General features: G+C 36.8%; 1 protein-coding gene across 2 annotated transcripts in view; it reads right to left on the reverse strand.

Moving 5' to 3' along the window:
• Positions 1 to 18,449, reverse strand: part of MYOM2 (myomesin 2) — a 128,638-nt gene that overhangs the window by 21,794 nt on the left and 88,395 nt on the right. For both annotated transcript variants that reach the window (XM_030489804.1, XM_030489803.1), the window contains exons 17-26: positions 17,691 to 17,865; positions 16,218 to 16,339; positions 13,793 to 13,980; positions 11,169 to 11,295; positions 6,512 to 6,690; positions 6,229 to 6,343; positions 5,540 to 5,696; positions 5,329 to 5,435; positions 3,304 to 3,348; positions 2,708 to 2,844 (exon numbers count right to left, since the gene is read on the reverse strand). In XM_030489804.1, the coding sequence (XP_030345664.1) occupies positions 2,708 to 2,844; positions 3,304 to 3,348; positions 5,329 to 5,435; positions 5,540 to 5,696; positions 6,229 to 6,343; positions 6,512 to 6,690; positions 11,169 to 11,295; positions 13,793 to 13,980; positions 16,218 to 16,339; positions 17,691 to 17,865 (1,352 nt within the window). The remainder of the gene's footprint in view (positions 1 to 2,707; positions 2,845 to 3,303; positions 3,349 to 5,328; positions 5,436 to 5,539; positions 5,697 to 6,228; positions 6,344 to 6,511; positions 6,691 to 11,168; positions 11,296 to 13,792; positions 13,981 to 16,217; positions 16,340 to 17,690; positions 17,866 to 18,449) is intronic.

Genomic DNA, 18,449 nt, shown 5'->3' on the forward strand with positions numbered 1-18,449 from the left:
AGTGTAATTAGGCTTCTAACTATTGCCATTATGCAGCAAGATGAAGTTCAATGATTTTATGGGCACCATAAATACTCCGGTTTTATGCGACTTTCCACAAAAATATCACCAGTTTCCAAACATAAATGTCACCTGTGGGTTACTAATTAAAGAGGTGAAATAATGCAGCTCCACTTCAAGACTCTCTCTGATGTCAATGCTTCCAAAACATATGCGAACTAAAAATAGCTCGTTCTGTTCTACTAACATTACTAAGACAGAATATTGTCATTTCAATAAATCATAGTCACTAATATTCAGATTCTCAATGCTATAGTTTATTACTTCTTAAAGTAAGAAAAACAAAAAAGTATTTTAATCAGAAACACTTCTTTTTCCACATGTCAATATATAATTATAGTAAATGCTCTTTGCTTTTGTATGGTATAAAAATGCTGATAAGCTTCTCTGGCCAAAACCAGGCTTTGCATCCTCAGGAATAAACTGAACCTGTCATACAGCTGCACCAGAGACAGATTCGTCACAGGAAAAGATATTTCCAGTGTTTTATGCCCGGTAGATGAATCATACTCCAGCCCTGCAAAGGCATGACCTTGCTTTCCTCTCAGCCCAATCTGACCACGTTTTTGTTTCCCTTTCTATGAAAGGTCTTCCTAGAGCTATAAAAACGCAGGAAGCTGGTGGCCTGCCCTTTCATCTCCATTGTAGCCATTTAATGCACATTTAATGTCCAGGCCAAAATTAAAAAAAAAAAAAAGTGACACCATCTAAAAGCTTTATATTTACAGGCACTGTTGCATTTCCAAGTGCCTCCCACTATCTGTGTAAAACTAATAGCAGTAGCCTCAGAGGGTCTCTGGGAATAGCATGTGTTGCCAGTTTGGAGTTCAAAACTTGAAGCAGCTCTTTTGGTTTGAGCTGTCTTCATAAAATATCTGTGCACTACTTTTAATCAGGTGTGTTTAATACTGGTTGGTGTCTCATTTCTTCTCTTTGGCTCTTGGTCGTTTACCTACCTAAAATGAATACAGCATTCTGAACATTACACTTTGCTTTCTTTTTTTTTTTTTTTTTGTATGAATAATCTCACTCTGCAACAGGAAATTAATACTGCAAAAATGAGTCGAGTTAAAGAATGGCATTCCTTTCAGGTGTTATCAGACCTTAAGCAGCTATAGGATCCAAGGAACTACAAGGCTGTCAATCTGACCTTGGTGCCAGAAAAGGCTATGGTGCAGATCATCTTGAGTGCCGTTACATGGCACAACCAGGTGCACAGGACAACCAGGTGGTCAGGCCCAGTCAGAATGGCTTTATGAAAGGAAGGTCCTGCTTGACTAACCTGATCTCCTTCTATGACAACGCACCCTACTTAGTGGATGAGGGAGAGGCTGTGGATGTTGACTACCTAAAATTTAGTAAACCCTTTGACACCGTTTCCCACAACATTCTCCTGTAGAAACTGGCTGCTCATGGCTTGGGTGGCTGTTCTCTTTGCTGGTTAAAAACTGGCTGGATGGCTGGGCCCAAAGAGTGATGGTGAATGGAGTTAAATCCAGCTTACAGCTGGTCACAACCGCTGTTCCTTAGGGCTCAGAATTTGGGCCAGTTTTGTTTGATATCTTTATCAATAATCTGCAGATAAGGGTATTGAGTGCACCCTCAGTAAATTTGCAGACAACACCAAGTTGGGTGGGAGCGTTGATCTGCTTGAGGGTCGGAAGGCTCTGCCAAGGGATCTGGACAGGCTGGATCAATGGACTGAAGCCAAATATATGTGACCCAGGTGCAGGGTCAGCTTCCTGAACCCAGGTCACAAAAACCCCATGCAACGCTACAGACTTGGGGAAGAGTGGCTGAAAGCTGCCCGCGCAGAAAAGGACCTACAGGTGTTGGTCAACAGCCGGCTGCATCTGAGCTGACTGTGCCCTGGTGGCCCAGAAGGCAAATAGCATCCTGGCTTGTATCGGCAATAGTGTGGCCAGCAGGACTACAAGAGTAATTGTCCACTTATACTTGGCACTGGTGAGGCTGCACCTCGAATCCTGTGTTCAGTTTTGGGCCCCTCACTACAAGAAAGACATTGAGGTGCTGGAGCCTGTCCAAAGAAGGGCAGCAAAGCTGGCGAAGTGTCTAGAACACAAGTCTTATGAGAAGCAGCTGAGGGAACTGTGGTTATTTAACCTGGAAAAAAGGAGGCTCAGGAAAGACCTTATCACTCTCTACAACTATCTGAAATGAGATTGTAGTGAGGTGGGTGTCAGTCTCTTCTCCCAGGTAACAAGAGATAGGACAAGAGGAAACAGCCTCAAGTTGTGCCAAGGCAGGTTTAGATCGGATATTAGGAAGAATTTCTTCACTGAAAGGGTTGTCAAGCTTTGGAACAGGCTTCTCAGGGCAGCGGTTGAGTCGCCATCCCTGGAGGTATTTAAAAGATGTGTAGATGTGACGCATGGGGACATGGTTTAGTGGTGGAGTTAGCAGTCCTGGGTTAATAGTTGAACTCAATGTTAATCATAGAATCATAGAATAGTTTGGGTTGGAAGGGACCTTCAAAGGCTATATATACCAACACCCCTGCAGATCTTAGACATCTTTATCTATATCTAAATGATTCTATGGCTCTATGATGAAAACAGAAGAACTATTAATGCATAAAGGTTTATTAAACAAAATCACACATATATAGTACTCAATATGTACTTACATCACTGTTTTCAACTTCTTTATCATTAATAACAAATCTGAAGGTAGAATCTGCTGATAAGCTTTCAGCCTGAATCCAGAAACGAACTTGTCCTTTCTCAAGAACCTCATAAGCTAATTCTGATTTCAGAGGTATTGCTGCAGAAAGAAAAGCAATCAAAAGTCACTAATGCATGAATTCGTGTGAGAAAAAGGACTATTGTAGTAAAATATTAGTATTTCCCTATTATTTATGGAATGCTGGCTTTAGAATAAATTTTATGCATGGAAAATACAGCTATCTTTGGCTGATTTTTCAATTAATTTCTCAAAAAAAGAAAAGAATTTGCAGCTTAGTTTGCACATTGTTTAAGGAATTGGCTAGCAGCAACTTATAGTCTCTTGTCAGAGTTAAGCTTCAAAAGACTTTTAGGCAATGATTATTTTATTCAGTGCAAGCTAATATTCTTCTAAATGAAGGGAAAGATAAGGAAGCAAGTTTTTCCATGAAAAATGAAGCTGCCATTGTCTCAGGAAGAATCTTTTTGGAACTCCAGCCATTAGTATGTAACTATGATTCTTCTAGAAGTATCAAATAGATTGAGATCTTCAACTTACTTGGATTCTTTATCTCATGGCTTAATGCCATCAAACGTTCAAACTCTGAAATTAAGAAAAACATTCATGTTTTAATTTATTCTGAAAAATACGGTCAGGAAATGAATGTCAAAGAAGGTACATATCAGAATCAGCACATTATCTCCTTAAGTCTTATATGTGAAATGCTCAACTGCCTTCAGAAAATGACTAAAAAAAAAATGAATAATAATATTTGAGAAACTTAAAATTCTGATACATAAATTTAGCCAATTTCATGCATCTTCATGCGCACCCTCTTACGAAAAATAATCTAAACAAGGGATGAAACCTATTTTAAGCTGTCTATGGGATTTAAAAAAAGATGGGAGACAATAGCTTCTAAATGCATGAGGTTTCTCTATCTACTTACTTCCTTTCTGACACTGTGCTTGAAAAGCTTGTTTTACTGTGGCAGGAAACAATATTGAGTGCAGATTAGTCTGAAAACAGTACAGAAAGTTCTATTTAAGCCACTGAATCCTAATGAAAGCTGTGTGAGAGTCTAGAAATCACTTCATTAGATTTTCATACTAGGCCTATTTATCATATTCATTAGTAATAAAGATTTGTAGGATGAACATTATTGCCAATTGCAAATTTACAGATAATGAAAAGACCAGAGGAAATTAGCAAGGATTTATGATATGGTCAAGAATTTAGCAAAATTACAAGAGAATTTATAGCATTTGAGGAAGTAAATAGGCAGTGAAGTAATGGGTTTTGGTGCTAAGACGAAAATATGACACATGTGCAAGGATCCAGTACAAATAAAAGTGTAATTTTGAATGACAGATATGACAAGGAAAGACATGGGCTAAGTGCGGGATGGGAAGCACCTTCAGTGCTCTTCTACAAAAAAAAAGACTTCTGCTGACAGTGGCAAGGCTTACAGACAGGTTTCAGAGTGATGATTCAAAACTAAACCAAAGGGAAGTTCTCATGATCAAATGTATACCTGTCTTTTCCTACAGTATTCAATGGAAAATAAAAATTATAGTTTAGTTTCCCTAGAATCAGATATTGGTAATAACCAAGAGTGCATATAAATGGTCCATGTCCCAGAGAACCATATTTTTTGTGGCTGCACACAGATTTCTTCTCAACACTTGCTATGGTTAGGAGGTTTGACATGGTTCACAGAGTGATGAAAGTCCTGTCTGCCATCAGGCTCACACTCAGTCTCATCTCTCTCCTTAAAAGACTTAGAAAGAAGGTAAGTAGAGGAATTTTCATGTTTAAGGAACTGGGCATAGCAATTATAGCCCGTGGACTGGGAAAGCACCAAAGTAATTTTTGTGCTATTTAAAAACAGAAAAGTCCCCTGCTTTGCCTTTCACCTCAGCACCTCTCAATGGTAAACCAAAGGCAGCCTAAAGCAAAATTCATTGCAACTCAAATGAAACAAAAAACCTACAATGAAATAAAGCAAAACTTATTTAAATTTAAGAGAAAGGATCATTTCACCCAACGTATTCAGATGTTAAAGTAACATCCTTTTTCTAGCATTCTTCTCGCTAATTCTCTGCGTCTAAGTTTTATGAAACTATATCTAGACCCTCAATGTCTGTCTCTATATTGGGCTCCACGGCAAGCAGAGATCTGATGGTGATTTTAAAGCTAACAGAGAACCAATTATTATAAAATATAAAAGGCTGTAAAGTCAAAGCACAGCAAAAACAACAAATTAGAGAAAGAGACTTACAAAACAATTAAAAAAGCAACACTTCCAGACGTATAATTGAAAGAGTGACAGACATTTACAAATAGCATTATATCCCAGCATAAACAATTCTAATTGGGCGCATTTTTTATTTTTTTTTTAAGAGAATATTGCCTTAAGTTATCCCTACTTTCATTATTGTGATAATCAGAAAAATAAGTAGGCACTCAAAGCTTGTTGTGCAAAGGAAAGAATGTGAGACCTGTGGGATTCTTTCTTTTCTTGGACAACTTTTCATGCAGTTGAGGTGATAAAGTGAAGACTCGAGCCAATAACAACCTTACCTTCATCATCCATAACAAAGCTGGATGAAACTCCATCTGTGTCACTAACTGAGATAGAATAAGTTCCCAAGTCTGATTTATCAGGATTTTTGAAGTACAGCTTCGAACTAAAATCACCAATAAAGAAGGATATAATTAGCAAGCTTTCTTATGTCATTGAGATTTTTAACATGGCAAACATCTAATAATTTGGTAGACTGGCAAGACTTACCAACTTCCTTCTGTTTCAATCTTAAACTTATCAGAATCATCAATCTCCTCATATGATTTACCCCATGCAAAACGAGATGCATCTGTAGCTTCTTTGCACTCAAAAGCCAGGTAAATATTACCTTCATCATCCACACCTGAAAAGATTTCTTTTGTTCCTACGAAATAGGAATCAACTCAAATATTAAGGCTGCATTTCTCTTTCAAGCTACAATTCAGAAATTACTAAAGCCCATGCAAATTTTGACCATCTTCACTAACAGGCACTGCTCTTACTTGCAGATCTTGAGGCATATTTATGTAATATGCTGAGTCAGCATTACAGACTAGCATGATTCTTTCGCTACATGAGCAGAAAAAAAAAAGGAAGCCTAAAAATAACAAATTCTTATTGAGAGACAAATATATAAAACAAAAATTACTATGAGATATGAAGAGTTTAAGCAAACTAATTTCATTATCACTCTTGAAGCTTTAATAAATGTTTGGTCATACTTCTTTTTACTCACAGCAAGTAAAACAAGAAGTCTTGGATCCTGTATCCACAATATTTTTTCTTTAAGTTTTAAGGCTAAGAGCTTCTTAACTCTTGAAATACTTATCTGTGCTACAATATCAAATCAGACTGATTAAAGTAACTTCTGAGTATTTCAGTATTTCAGAAGCAGAGGAGATACAACAGTTCATTACCTGGCCGTGCCTCAACCAGCACTGGTTCAGATATCTCGGATGATTTGCCTATCCCAGCATCATTTACTGCACGAACTTTGAAAACATAGCTATGACCCTCTCGTAAATCAGTGACCTTGAACAAGATAAAAGCAAAGCCAGTTTAAAAAACAATCTAAACTCTTATGTTTATTTATATGAAGATATTAGCTGAAGTCCAAGTTCAAATACACACCTTTGCTGCATTCAATTAAATGTTTTTAGAACTCAGTTTTGAATCAACACTAACTAATTAAAATGTTACCTTAAAATAACGCTTTGGAGTAGGCTTTTCATTAGCAGTGATCCAGTCTTCTGTATCTACTTCCTTATAGTCCACTAAATACCCAGTAATAGGGCTTTTGCCTTCATACACAGGAGCTTTCCACAGAAGAACCAGGGATGTATTTCTAACTTCACAAATGGTGAGATCATAGGCAGGACCTAAAACATTTCAGATATAGGAAGTTCACTTCAATGTAATAAAGTTCTACAAACTGGCCCTGTAGAGGTCAAAATGTACCACTTTAATTTTGGTTTTGTTTTGACTGTGTTTGCTTTCCAAAATCTCATCTTTTACAATAAACCTGGTACATGTGGTATTTAGGTCATTTTTCCCTCTTGGCTGTATACAGCAATACCTACAGTGAGTGACATTAGTATTCTGAAGCACACATTCTTAGCTAGATCTCAGTAACTCCATTTTAAAGCAAAGTTAATCATGCAGTAAATCCATGCAGTTTAAAATTTTCCAACAAGTAATCAAGGTTGTTTGTCTATTAAAGAATTTTAGCAGCCCATATCAAAGTTGCTACACTGAGCCTGACTCAGGTTCATAATTTAGCATCAGGATTTTTATTTTTTGTTGGTACACTTGAACCATGACCCTTCAGACTAATCCGATACCCACTGGCACCAGCGGACTTTGGACCAGGCTTCTCATTCCCTGACAGAAGAATTTTTCATTGTGATATGTACAACGATAGCCAAGAAGAAATTCTCAAGAGGATATCTGTTAGAAGAACTATTTACACCAGAAACATCCAGATGTCCTATGAATAAGTGAGAGTTCATAACTTTGCAGATACTGGATTATGTTCTTCACACTACACTTTCCTTTTCCTTCGCTAAACTCTTCCAGTGGCATTCAGTTTATCTTGTGGCATTTATTTTTTTGCTATACTCTTGATTTTTATTTATACCTGTAGACTATAAAAGCAGAATTATATCAGTTTTCTACCATGGTGAGAACATCCATGACAGAATACTGATATTCTGTCCAGCTACGTAGTTGGAAGCTTGCTTCTTGTGCTTTAAATTTAGAGTAAGGAAACCTGATTACCTGACACTTAGGGATTTTTTCATTGTTGTCAGCTTGGCCTACTTCTTCATGCAACAACTCTCACTATTTAAAATAAAGAAGAATAAAAAAACCTTACAAATAAACCTGATTGCCATTCCAACCTACATGATGTTAACCAGTACTGAATGAACATGAAATTTGTAACAGATGATATTCAGCAAATATACAGCAAAAAAGAACAGTAGAAAAGTTTTTCCCTGTATTAGACAAGCACATTTTAGAAAAGAAACATTTAAATACCTGTTACAGACCTTATAAGGGTAAATACTAGATTTCTGATGGAAAGACTGCAAGTTTCAAGAAGCCTAAAGCCTTCTTCAGGGCTCTTCAAAAATCCTAACATGAATGTCTATATATTCACAGATAATTAAAATTCCAGTGGCAGATTCACCTGCTAGAAATCTAGACAGTAGAAGAAAATGTGTAATGAAATATGTTCTATGCTGAGGATTCTGAGACCACAGATGATTTATTTTTTTCAAGTCATGTAAAATATTTCATTAGCTATCATTGCTAACTCACAGAGGCTCACAGAGATACCTAAGACTAGAGTGCTGCAGAAGGCGAAATAATTATGGGCTCTGGGCAAGGAATCCATCACTCATGATGGAAATCTTGCAAGGGGTTTCGGCCTTTCTAAGGAAACCTCCCTTCCACATCAAAAGGTGGAAGAATATTTCGTTGACAATGGGAGTCTACTGCAGTCACATTACATTATTCCTCAGTATCTTTAGTGAGTCAGGGAAGAGAGTCAGCCTCTTTCTCCCAGTCTTGAATCTCAATTATTTCTTTTCATTATTGCTAAGCTATTGTTTGAAAACTTCTTCTAAAAAAGGCTTGTGAAATATTTTAACAGATTTGGTAATTTGGAGAGGGATGGGTGGTTGATTTTCTTAGCAGGAAGAATGCAATACTCTCTGTTCAACTGAGAACACATTCAATTGAACTCTCTGTTCAATTGAGAACAATGTAATCAGCTAAGGAGTAGGAAGGTCAGATTGTTCATTATGAAAATAGAAATTTCACTCTCTTCATTTCCTGAAAGTGTCGTTTATTTTATTTCTTTATATATCATTTAAAATGAAGGACAATCTTCACTTGTTTACACACTAGGCGGTCTCACTGATGTTCTGAAAACACTGTAGAGAGTATAAATTGGAGATCTTTTCTTTAAGGAAAATAATTATTTCACTGATGATGCATTTAAACTAAATATTACAAGATGATAAGAAAATGTAGCTAACACAAAGGGACTTAAGGTCAAGAGATTAAACATTTTTTTATTGATAGCTTTGCCATGTCATTAAATCCAGAAGGTAAGATGTATGAACTCACAAGACTTTAGCTAGAAAACGTGGAGAACTCTCTGATGAGCAGTTTTGCAGAAAGGAACCTGGGCATTAAAAAGAAGTAAATTTGGAACTTAGAATAACTATTAAAAAGAAAGAAAAAAAGGCAAATGACTGTGGCATGTGGAGTTACCATTTCTCTGCTCACCATTGAAAAATCTTTATTTGAAATAGTTTGTGCACTGCCATTCAAGAAAGACATGAGCCAACCAGAAAATGTTCAAATATCAAAAAATTGTTCATTTAGAGATAGGAAATACATGCTCTATGAGAAAGAATGCATGAACTGGATTTTGACAACTAAAGGGGAAAATTATGGATCTGAAATTCTTTAAAAATAGAGAAAAGTTGTTGCAAAGAGGAAAAGTATAATTTCTTCATGCCGCTGATGAACATGACAAGAAGCAAATTGGCTTAAATTGCAGGAAGAAAGATCCAAGAATATTAGAAAAACTTTTTAAACTGTAACCATATTAAGATTAGGAATAGATCCTCTCCAAAGAACCTGGACTTTTGCATGGGTAGAAGTCTTTAAGGATGGATTAGACAAGCCTGTCAACAAGATGGGTATAGCTGATCCTACATGTGGACAAGCAGTTGAATTATATGACATTTGACAGTCTTTCCTAGTAAATGATTCCAAGAGCTTACTGAGCTGTTGTTCCAGGCAAGAATTACTTTTTACATATAGCATATAAAAGTAAAACTGAAATTTTCATGCCACCTTATGCTAATTATGCCTTTTTGAAAGCACTAAAAATTCCAATAGTTTTACAAAACCAGATTTAGGGGTTGGCTTTTTTATGTATTTTTTTTCTTCGCTGAGAAAATAACTGCATGAACATTTAGGCATGAAACAAATGTGTGTGGGTGTCAGACAGCTCCTGATGACAGATGCAAGTATCAGAATGGATCTTTAATTGCATACAAAAACTCAGTGTCATAAATAGAATTTGGTTTAACAACACAGCAGTATTTTACAGCGTTTTGGGAAAAGAAAGTAGAAATTAAAGTGCTAGGTGCCTGTGTTTTCATTATGGGCTCTATGGTGACACGCTTTGTTTAGGCAAATCAGTACCAGACATTAGAGTTTCAGCAGAAGAGTTGCTCAGTATGAGTGAGGGTGTTAGAGTGTTATAAAATAAGCAGAATGAGCTTTTCAAAACCCTTTCATGGTTTATTTACAGAACTCAAGCATTACTGAGAAGAACCAATTCCCTCTATGTCTAACATTTAGGCACAAATTTACAGGTTCACGAGGTAGACTAAAATTTAACTTTCTTTTGCTGAGGGTCCTGAATTCACAATAATTCTTATTTAACATTTTCTATGAAATCAGCATTGCAATTAACAGTCTGTAGCTACATCTACACTGCTAAAGTACACCCAGCCTAAACACAGGTTTGAATACTAGCACATAGTCATTCCTACTGTATGTTTGTTAGCATGTTTGTTATAACATCTGTCTAATAATAATCTCTCAGGTAGCACCTAGGTATAATCTAGGGGAAATACATGAATAATGGCACACTCTTTGAGACTGGAGACTTTAGCTACAAAGTGTGAGCGACACTGTGCTAGTTGCCTCTACGTCAAGAAACAGGCCCATGTTGTGTCTGAAACTCCAGGAATATTCTTAATAGATTGCAATTATCACTGGAACAGGTAGCTCAGAGAAGTTGTGGATGCCCCATTTCTGGAAACATCTAAGACCAAGTTGGCTGAGGCTTTGAGCAACCTGGTCTAGTGGAAGGTGTCCCTGCCCATGTTAGGGGGGTTGGAACTAGGTGTCTTCCAACCCAAACCATTCTATGATTTTATGATTACAGTGCAGAGACACCTATATATTTTACAGGTGGTGAGTGTGAAGTGGAGGTTGTAGGGCTGGATGTGAAGAGATGACAGAAATGAAAACACAGATTGAAGACTGAAGACTTTCTGCTCTGAGCTGATGTGGGCAATGAATGAAAGAAACACTCAGCAAGCTAAGTACAGGTCACCGACTTCCCTGGACATTCAGTGTCGTCAATGGGGATATGGAGGTAGCTTTTAACAGGAGATCTCAGAAGCAATAGCAATCTCAACAGGTAATATGGCAGAAATTTAAACCCTGCAGAGTTTGCCTGGAAAAATACACTTGGAAAAATACACTGACTGTGCTTTAAGGAGGTTGAATTGAATTGAATTTCATGAGGAGCTAATAGACTTACCAGGTTCTGGCATAGTCCAGGCTTTACACTTAAAATGCTCACTGGGATCTGAAGGTTGGCCTATTCCAACCAGATTTGCAGCAGCAACTTTGAATTCATAGAAGGCATCTTCTGTCAAATCCTCCACCTTTTTTGAGAAAACAATTCAATACATCAAAATCCATAATTTATATTATTTTAATAAATTAAATACTTAAGAATAAGAATTGGTTAATTAGTTATCAGGCCTTACTGCTGTGCTGGAGTACTGGAAGGATTTAATTTAAAGATTTTACTCTTAAACCGAACACACTGCAGGGATGTACGTTGTACTTCCATGTTTCAGCCACATCATCCTAGGAATAACAGAACTCAATATATTGGCATAAGAGGCTTTAAAAGGTTAGAGCAAAGGTCCAGAGAGCCCACTCAATGAATGACAACTAGGAGATACTTATGGGTGACTGTTTTAACATGAAATATCTTCTTGCATTTCTTATGAGTGGCTAGTACTAAGCCATTCACTTAAGCAATAGTTCAAATGGTGTATTGCTCTAAAGAGTTCACAATGGACTAACCAGGGAAACTAAAGGAAAAGCCAATCCAATTAGTTCCACAGTGTGCTGATATAAACCTGGGAAAGATTCTCTTGGTATTTTTTTCTGGCTTGTATTCATCTTTCTCTTAATATTACTTACCATTACAAAGTGAGGAAGTAAGCACTGGAAATGGGATGCCCAGAATCTGTGCTATACCTCTACAAGCACCCCTGGTAAATGAACCCTGACTTATCTAGTGAGTCCATCACATCACCATCTGAGATTTTGAGGTCAAGGTAGACAAGCTATAAGGCATGAGCTTCTTAACACCCTGAGCACCACATAGTAGCAACCCTCTTCCATCCTTCATCTTTCAGACAGTCTAAATACAATAAAAAAGTCTTCTACACCTCAATCCTCTGCAGAAGTTTCCCAACTCACACCTAGTCACATGTCTGAAGAGAAAGAGGCAGCTGAGGGCAGCACATCTAGTGGAGATATGGAACAGTTTTAGATTTTCAGGAATAAATAACCTATATTCTCTCAGGAAATGTAAAAATGTGAGATAAAAAAGAACTTTGGTATGATTTTTTTGATGGTAGCAAGCATATGATGGGATGGTAACATGCATATGATGGGGTAGCATCAAATACAAGACCAAAGCAAATAACGTAGTCTTGGAAAAGTCAGGCACTAATACAACTTAGAATTTCCTAAAGACATAGAGCTGTAGAGAGTGATTCACAAGGGAGAATAACAGCTCAGCCTGTAAAAATGGTTTTGAAACCTCAGGTTATTAAGGGAAAGAATATTTGTTGGGTTCCCATAGACTAATTTAATCAGGGAGGGTTAAACCTGTAGTGATTTCCCAGTGCTCTACTGTATATCTCAGTGCCTCCTCTGCTTGCAGTATGTCATATTCTGTGCTACTAAAAGCTGTCTTGCTTTTATTTCCCATCAGTATTTCAGATTGCAGTCATTCAAACTAATGTATGAAGATGCACCTTCAGGCACAAATATACAGTTACTGGCAGGTATGAGAATTAAATATCCAACTAATTAAACTCTGAATGGTTTGCCTTAATTTACATTATTCATTTACAAATGCATTAAAAAATGAAAAGATCTGGAAAGCATTGATTTGTAGTACTCTTTCATGCCTAGCCTCCATGCCCTTTCTTATTTCTTAATACCCATGCTCCATCTCCTATGTCAGAGATGCCAGTTGTAAACTCACTCACAAGCATACCTACACCTGAGTACTGCCAGCTGTGCATGAAACATTCTTCCTGGTCTCATCTGCAGCATTATTTTCTACGTCAGTGTCAAATATATGCTAAAAACTTATTTCTGCCTTGAGGTTAATAAGAAAGTTGCTGACTTGAGGAAATAATTTTAAGAAATATTTTTTAATAAAATCCAATTGCTTAACTTAAAAAGTATCACAGTAGTTAATTATTTGTTATATTCTATATTCCTAACCTTTCCTCATGGAAGTTCGCATCAAAATTTTCCTATTTTAAGAAACATTGAATATATTGCAAGCACAACCAGAAGTAATTTATTTTAAAACTAAAATCATCACCTTGGCACTCCGGAAAGGAGGCAGTAAGACATACTGCTAAGTTTATTAATATACTTTCCAGCTGAAAGTAGATTTTGGGAGTAAGAACAGGGATAGTTACGTTTCTTCGCAGCTCATCTCCATTTCACTTACAAGTCTTCAGTTCTACAGACTGGTCATTTGTTCTGAAAATGCTTCCATCTTTTGTCTGCATGTTATTACAGTGATACATATAGTGTTCATTAATGAATATATTTTATGAAGCATTTTATAACTCATCTTGTTCTTTGCGAAGAATGTGCTTCACACCTTTTTCCACAAAAATATCCTCATCTGAATTGGTCTTAGAATTTCATAACAAAGGAAGGCATTAATTCTCTACCCCAGTTTATAGGCTTGTTGCACTCCAAAATACACAATGAAGGGCCTGGTTTTACTGCAGTAAGTGTTTGAAAATTTCTCTGTAAGAAAGTAAAACTCTGCCAAAAGCAAAAAAATAATACAAATCAGCTCCAGAAATGTAAGTATTAAAAAGTACCAACCGTGTAAATTGTCTGGGTAATAAGGGAAGAATTGACTTCATGCCAGTTTTGATGATTAGCTTCCCGTTTATCCATATAATAACCAAGGATTGGTGAACCTCCACTGTACCTTGGTGCTTTCCAGCCAAGGGTCATTGAATGACCATCACAGTTCAGAAGTGTGATACCATGAGGGTATGATGGACAAGCTATAAAGAAATAAGCAACCTGAGAGTTAGGACGGAGTCTAAAACACTGCACTGTATAAGTTGTTTAGTATTTCTTATATTCATTTTGTTTTCTGCACCGTACTGCTATCAGTTGCGTATTGGTAACAAAGAAGTTGTAAAACTGCTAATCGACATTAATTTTATTTCCAAACATAAACGTGGAAGCTTTTGAAATATCTGCCTAATGTCCTGCCCTCTCAGGAGATAGCAAGAAGGAATAGATAATCATCGGTACAGTAATGGTAATGCGAGTGAAAATGTCTTCAGACCAGATATTGTGCTAGGAGATTGAAAGGCATCAGAAAATCTTTTCCTGCTAAGAAACCAATAAGCTACTCAAATACTTCTGGAATATAGTAAGAATCACCCAATAATAAAAAAAAAAAAAAACCGAAAAAAAAAAACCGTGCGATGAACTTCAATGAAATTAACTTATATGACTGTTTTACCTATGGCCTTCCTGGTTTTCCCCTCCTATCCACATATTATATGCCTACTTCGGATTGAGAGTGCTTTCTGCCCTATAATGAGTAGAAAGTATTTAGATGATCACTAGCTTAACCTATGCTGAGGCAAAAAAGACATTTCCTTCATGAGTCTACCCGTATAAGTTTATTCCCACATGTAGCAGAAGCAGAAATATCACCCAGGCATCTTCCTAGAGATGAAAAAAACTGTTTTCCTTAGCTTTTTACACCCCTCCTACTAGCAAACACCCTTTCTACCAAGCACTGTTTTGTGTTTGCCATACGTTCATGAAAGTTTGCTCGAAGACACCCCTTTCTTAACACTATAGTGCTGCAGTCAGTACAGCTAAGCTCCTGCCCCTAAAGCTCGTTGGATATTTTCAGTTGAATTACCAGTATAAACTCAGAGAACGTGACTTACCTCATTCGGAATAGAATACGTTAGCAGAGGCCCTTAATACAATTCCTAATCTTGTAGCTGTACTTGTGATCAGCATGAAAACAGATAGCAATCAGCAAAACTGTCATTTTGTTCTTTTTTTCAAATGTGGTGTTATACTGAGAGGCCATAAAACATGGCCTTTGCAATTATTACCACTTCTTGGTAAATAAGAATGACCATAGCAAACTCCTATAAATGCCCTTAAAATAATACTACAGAAAGATTCTATCCACACTAATATAGGTCACCTTTAAATAACCCTGCAAGAATCCTTTTTAGGTTACTGAAATGAATAAAAGCCATCCACATCCCACAGCTGCATGTAAGATCCATGTGCTCTGTGTTTAGTGACATATGCCGTGCAACCCTCATCTTCAAAACACACAGTGACAAAATAAACAGTGAAGTGCATTTATGACACAGGGGTGATATATGTGCAAGTGTCCGTGCACCACCTACCCATATGAGACACACTTTGTCCTAAAAAAATCAAATAGAGTAAGATTGTCAGTAACATCTCATCCAAATTCATATTATAATAGCCATTCTGAATTATAAATCTTTTAGAAAATTATTTCAGACAAGTATGCTTATTGGTCTTCTTCTCCAAGAAGAAGAGGCCATTCAGGTCGAGAAAAGGTGTTCTACTTTAAAATATTCGATATGAAACTGAAACTGTGAAGAAATGAAAAATGGGCCATAGTAGCTCAGATCTGTGTACTTTTTGTTCTAAAGAATTATCCAGCCTTTCACTCAGTATGTATCATTCCCATTGAAGGTTGCACAATGGATTTTTCTTACAATGAAATTTTCTTTGCAGGGTACCAGAGGAGGTAGATTGCTCCAACCTGGAGGAACCAAAGGGAATTATCTGTTTGTTTCAGCCATACAGCAATAAATTTTCCTGAAACTCTTCTAAATGGATCAAATTCTGTGCTAAACCAATCTGCACCACTCCAAATTAGCTAGAAGCTACTTGTCTAACTTAATCAAGATTTACAGTTTCTTTGTTACAGCTGAGTAGCAGAAAGCAACCTGGTCATTACAGTGAATCAGACCCAATATTTGTAACAGACATTATGAATAACATTTTTGGGTTTTAAACAATTTTTTTTCTCTAGAACACACACATGCCAGAGCACAATCATCACTAAAGGGATGTGCTCAGTGGCTGCAAAATGTACTGTACTGCAAATGAGACCAAAGGAATTCATTTTTGAAAATATGTTACTCATTCTTCCAACCCGAACCATTCTATGATTCTGATTCAAGAAACAGGAAGCTGAGTTGCAGAGACTCTTACTTACTAAGAGCTGCCTGTACTGTTATAGCCTCTGACTCCTGTGAATTTTCGCTGAATCCTACAGCATTCACAGCTTTCACACGGAAGATGTACTGCTGTCCAGTTTCCAAACCATGAACAACAAACCTGAGTTTAAAAAAAAAGGTATTAGTATACGTTTTACAGGTACCATTCTGTACTGTAACATGAAATCTGGGCAACAATCAGAAAGCTCAGCTTCATGAGTGCTTCACAAAGGAAAATATTTCCAAGAGGGAAACCATAATACAATGATGTGATGCAGTACAATGTAACTGGATGGGATGCTGGAACAAAAGTCACAGTACTTCAGTTGCTAGCACTGACCTACCACATAGAGTCAGATAAACTATGGTATATTTCCTCTCAAATTTGGCTCAGTGAATTCTAATCTATTCTGGGAAGGGACTATATTTTTCACTGTGTTTCCACAGTGACTATCAAAAATAGATTACAGTTTTGATCTGAGGTTCTAGGTAATTATTGTAGCAGATAGAACTATTCTATTGTAGGATATGTTCACGTATAAGCAAATGTTTCGTTTGTTTGTTTTTTATTTTTGTGTTGTCCCAATCCCTTTGATCAAGAATTATTCTCTACTTTTTCTTTGGTCAAATTCCTTGACTACTAGATCAAAGGATTCAGCAGAATACAAAGTCACTCAAAATTAATAACTGACAAAATACGCTAAACAAGATAATGTGCTTGTCATATACCCATAAGAAAACATAAATTGCACATATAAACTTTGCATTTGGTGAGTGATTCCGATAAAAGTAAGAATGGTTGTTGCAAAGGAAATTACTTGAAGAATCACATAATGAAGTGTGATATTTTCAGGAGGGAGTAAGAAATCATCAGAAATACAGACAGGGCTGGCATCATGAAAAGGGAACTAGAAACAGGGGCTACCATCCTTTACCCATAGATATAGCAGGTCAGGGACCCCTGATGTTTCTTGGATGGGACACTTGGATTTCCTGCACAGTAGTATCAGCAGCCACAGCACTTTCCTCACCATGTTTACAGCACATGTGGCCTGCCCTTTTGCCCTGATGTCCATGGGCTATGGGGAAGCTTCTGAGTTCCCTCTCTTTCTCATACTCTTCCTCATGTGCATCAGGTCTGTTTACCCCATAAAATAATTTAGATTTTAAGAAAGGCATTTATTTTATGTTTACTCATGTCCGTACAGAATCATGTCTCTATAACCTGCTTTTATAATTCAGAGTCATGCAATAGACAAAAGATGTTTCTCTTTGGAGAAAAAAAGGGTGGAAAAGAGGAGAGAAAGTCTGCCCTGCAATCTGAAATGCTTAGCTTTGAGCATCTGCAGACTGTTTTCTTCACATTCCGTCGAATTTCATCTTCCATGATAACATCATTGCTTAGCACATAAATTGGCTTAAAACAATCCTATAGTTTTCAAACCTCGCCAAAATACAGTTATTGTCAATACCTATTATATTTAATAGGTTTATGGTTACTAGGTTCCCAGTGATTTGATCCCACCACAGAATAGTCAATGTAGTAGCCGTACAGATCCTCTTCATGTTTTGGTTTATCCCATTGAACCACAACTGACGTTTTTGTATTCCTTGTGGCCACTACCTGACCAGGTGTAGATGGAGCAACTAAGAAAAAGAGAGAAAATATGTACTATTATGAAATACATAAAAACAAAAGTTAGCTAAGGTAGGTGCAACACTGCATAGTTTTATCATATTTAATCACTACAGACATGACTTCTACCATGTTAATATTGCTATATGATATATATTTTAGTGTATTTGTTTCACTGTAAGTCTGGATACTACTACACATGTGTGTATAAATATATTTATTTCTCTATTTGTTTACTTAGAGTAAACTTACTCTAAGCTATGAAGCTCCCTACCTCTCTGATTTTATATAGGTTTCTGAGGATGGAGTTATAAGATAACATATTTTGAATATCAGTGTGGATAAAGGCTTATAGGTATGCAAATGTTCTCTCTCAGAAGTCCTCTCTCTAATATTCTCTCTCAAATAAAAGATTTATGTATAGCTTATGCCCCTGGAACACAACTGCATCAGTAAGAAATGCACATAAACTGTAGAGGTATGATAGAAAGAGTATCAAGAAGTACTGCCTTCCACTCAAATAACAGCAACCCCAATTCAGAAAAGGACAGCTTTTCAGGACAGCTTTAAGCACATGTTTGAATGTTAAGTGTTT

Source organism: Strigops habroptila, chromosome 6 (assembly GCF_004027225.2).
Source record: "Strigops habroptila isolate Jane chromosome 6, bStrHab1.2.pri, whole genome shotgun sequence".
Lineage (NCBI taxonomy): Eukaryota > Metazoa > Chordata > Aves > Psittaciformes > Psittacidae > Strigops > Strigops habroptila.